Source organism: Arachis duranensis, chromosome 1 (genome assembly GCF_000817695.3).
Source record: "Arachis duranensis cultivar V14167 chromosome 1, aradu.V14167.gnm2.J7QH, whole genome shotgun sequence".
NCBI lineage: Eukaryota > Viridiplantae > Streptophyta > Magnoliopsida > Fabales > Fabaceae > Arachis > Arachis duranensis.
Genome location: NC_029772.3, coordinates 60,181,896 through 60,185,762, shown reverse-complemented (window position 1 = coordinate 60,185,762; position 3,867 = coordinate 60,181,896). Strand labels below are relative to the sequence as shown.

At 20.5% G+C, this 3,867-nt stretch overlaps 1 protein-coding gene across 1 annotated transcript in view; it reads right to left on the bottom strand.

The window, feature by feature from the left end:
* Positions 1-710: 710 nt before the first annotated feature.
* LOC107490808 (expansin-A7) overlaps positions 711-3,867 on the bottom strand; it is a 6,544-nt gene continuing 3,387 nt past the window's right edge. Inside the window, exon 3 of the mRNA XM_016111624.3 lies at positions 711-1,131. Coding sequence (XP_015967110.1) covers positions 819-1,131 — 313 coding nt within the window. The 3' untranslated portion in view covers positions 711-818. The remainder of the gene's footprint in view (positions 1,132-3,867) is intronic.

The following is a 3,867-nucleotide window of genomic DNA, read 5'->3' as shown; positions in this document are numbered from 1 at the left end:
ATAGCCCCCATAGTCTAACTAAAAAATTCTACTTAAAAATAAAATTTATTATAAATAGAATAATAGAATAATAATAATAAAATTTAAGAAATCATGAATTCAGTAATTGGTATTTTTTTAAAATTTTATTAATGAAACTATCTTCTTTTATCTTTATTCTTTAATTCTTTTTTAATTTTCTTTTTTTTTTTGTTTCTCTCTAATACTATTAATTCTTTCCTATTTTAAATTCTTTTTTCTTTACATGTGCCTATGAAAAAAAAAGTAAAAATAAAAAATTATGATAGCAAATAACCGTGTGGGCTAATTTTTTTTCGACATAGAAAAAAATAATGTGTAATCCAGTATCATAGTTAATTGGTGTGTTTTTTCTTGGGATAAATTTAAAATTTTTTATTTTATTTTAAATAATAAATTGGACCCTCAGATTTAAAAAATCAGAGTGTGAGATTTTTATATTGTACAAATAGAAGGATGAGATGAATTTTTTTTTCACTTTCAAATAAATCAAAAAATCCAATTTGTATGTTTAAAATTTTTTTAATACTAAAATATGTATTTTTTAAATTTAAAAAATATAAATTTGATCCTTAAATTTGTGGTATTAAAAAATTAAAAATTATAAATCTGACTTTTAAATATATGGTATTTACACAAAAAAATATACGTTAATTCTCCACATTATTAAAAAATATTACTAAAATATCAATAATAAAAATAAAAAGTGTCGGAGGTGATCACCATACAATATATATAAGTGAATGTAAAAAGCTAATAATGATGAGAAGGAGAGGAGAAGGAATAATGGATTGTAAATTTCAATGGAAGTTGAGATTGGTGGAATAAGTGAGTCCAACGGCCCAATTAGAAGGAGCAACATTCCAAGCAATGATGGTCTGTTTGGTAGTTAAAGAAGTAATCTTGAAGGATAGAGGTTGAGAAGAGAGTGAAGCAAATGCTTGGTAAGAAGCACCCCAATTGTGGGTCATAGCGATCCACTCTGTTGTGCTTCCTTTGACCCACATGCTGCTTATGTCTCCACCACCTCCCACATTCATCACATACACCAATACCCAGTACCCATTTCCTTGCATTGCGAATCGAAGGCCCCCACTCCTTTCGCATGCAACTCTATATAAAATACATTTTAAAATGTAAAATATATTAAAAGAGTTATTTTGATATGATTATGTTATAATAATCTATGCTATGATAATTATGGTGTTATAAGTTTATAATGTTTAAAAAGTGTTACAAAAATTAAAATAATATTTTTCTTTTTTTAGCAATGTTTTTTAAGAAGTGTTGCTAAAAAAAATATTATCAAAATATAAAAAAATATAACTTTAAATTTAACAGTATTATTATAATTATTATATATAATCATATTAAAATCTACCATATTAAAAATTATTTAAACAATATATATAAATATATTATGGCTGATTTAATAATTTATTCTGTGTGTACATACAAATGTTACGATGCAATTGATGAGTAGTAGGCAATTAAAAAAAAAGGCAATTAAGATATAAATGGGATTTTATAGTTGCTTGTATAACTGTCTATTTAAGTTATTGTTGTGGCAATATTATTGTATTGTATTGTAATTTGTAAGAGGTTTTCATCATTCTAATTATTAAGAAAAGTGATTTCTATGACCTTTTTAGTTTTTACTATTAAGTATTAAATAAGTTGTGTGATCTACATCAGAGATATCTTATTCAAGAATAAAAAAGAATCCATGATGAGACATTTATCAGATTATATATGAGATTTCTTGATGTTGTTATTAGAAAAACGACACTTTCTTATTTCACTTATTAGATATATGTATCATACATGTGTAAGATTTCTGTGTGAATAGTATCTCAAAATTAAATCTTACCTTTACTAATACTAATACAGTAATACCTATATATGGGAAACGGATAAGAGTGGAGAATTAATGTAACTATTTTTGTTTAGGTGACCACTCAGATAAAGATGTCTATTTCATCTTTTGTTAAAGATATTTTTATGTTGTATTTTAATTGGTTTTTGTATAATTTATTCGGTATTTTTCATCACATATTATTAAATTCTTCAAAAAAAAGTTTTTCTAAAAATAATAAAAAACATTTAATTTGGACTAAAATTTGTGTATAGGAGGCCACTCAGATAAAGACGTTTAAAACGTCTTTTTTTTAAAGATGTTTTCATGTTTTGTTTTAATTGGTTTTTATATAATTTATTCGGTGTTCCTCATCACATATTATTAAATTCTTCAAATTTTTTTTCTCAAAAACAATAAAAACATTTAATTTAGACTAAAACAAAAAAGGTAATAGATTAATTATTAGATTTTTTTAAAAGATTATTTACATAAAAAATATATCACATTCATCAATATATATATAACAAGCTCTTAAAATTTTTATAAATAAAAAATAATTAATTTTTATTCGTATAATATATAAAATAATTACTATATTATTATTATATTATAGATTAAAATTTACTAATTTAAATTTTATTTTTATTTTTAATATAAGCATTAGAAATAAATAGTTTTTTTTCTAACAAGATATAGTATAACAAAATATATATAATATTAATTAGTTTTTAAAAGATTCTGAAAAAATAGTTTTTTTCTAATAAAGTGTTATTAGAAAATTAACATTATAAAAGCTAATTTCAACCAATATGATATAATAGGTTATTAAGTATATTTAATACAAAACACATTGAATATAAATTTTTATTGAGTTTAAATTTTAAATAATTTTTAATTGAATTTCAAATATTTTATTTTAAAGAGTTATAATATTTTAATATCATCTTTTTCGTATCTTTTAATTGATTCTTTGATTTTTTAAATTATAAACCTTATTTATAATTAAGAGTAATGTTTTAACACTACCAATTAGTCACACATATAAAAATACTAGAATAATTCTATTGTCATAATTATAATCTAACTTTATAAGTAATACAATACAACGAAACTATATATAAGTAATATAAGTAAATTTTATCTACATCTATAGTCACATTTCATAAATAATATAATCAAATTATATTTACGTTTATAATTAAAATATGAATAAAAATACAAAAAATTATCATGATGGTTAATTTTTTTCGTTCATAATTTTTTTATTATTTTTTTATTGTGAAAAGTTTAATTATTTTTTTAAAAAAATAATTGAATAACACAAAAAAATCTTATTAAGAGTAATTTATTTATATATGATTAAAAATAATTGAATAATTATATAGGTAAAAAATTAATATTATTAAAAAATAAAATTGAAATTTATTTTAAAATTAAAAATAAAGTTTATTTAAAAGTAAAATTATAAATCATGCTTTTTTATTTTTTCTTTTTTTTTCTAATAATAATTTTTCTTGTATTTAGTACTTTTTTTGGCACATCCTCTTAGTTAAAAATATAATCATTATAATTTTTTAATTATTATCGTTAGGAGTGTTTACAAATCAGATATGATTGAAATTTCGATCCAATTCGCACTAAATTCATTAGATCAAATTCGATATTCGCACTTTTTATATTTGGATCAAATATCAAATAAATTCATAAAATAAAAAATATTAAAAAATTTTATTTTTATAAAAAAAGTCAATATTTTTTATTTACTTTTTTAAACATATTTACTTCTATCTGATTAGAGTATGAATCCGATTTGAACCAATCCGATCATCTTACAAATCATATCATATCCACAAATTACAGATCAAATACGGATAAATACGGTAGATTTATGGATATGATCTAATCTATGAATACTTCTAACTACTACTATAAGTTCATTGTTTTGTTGCAAAAGAATTAATAATATTAACAACTACTATTGTATGAATACT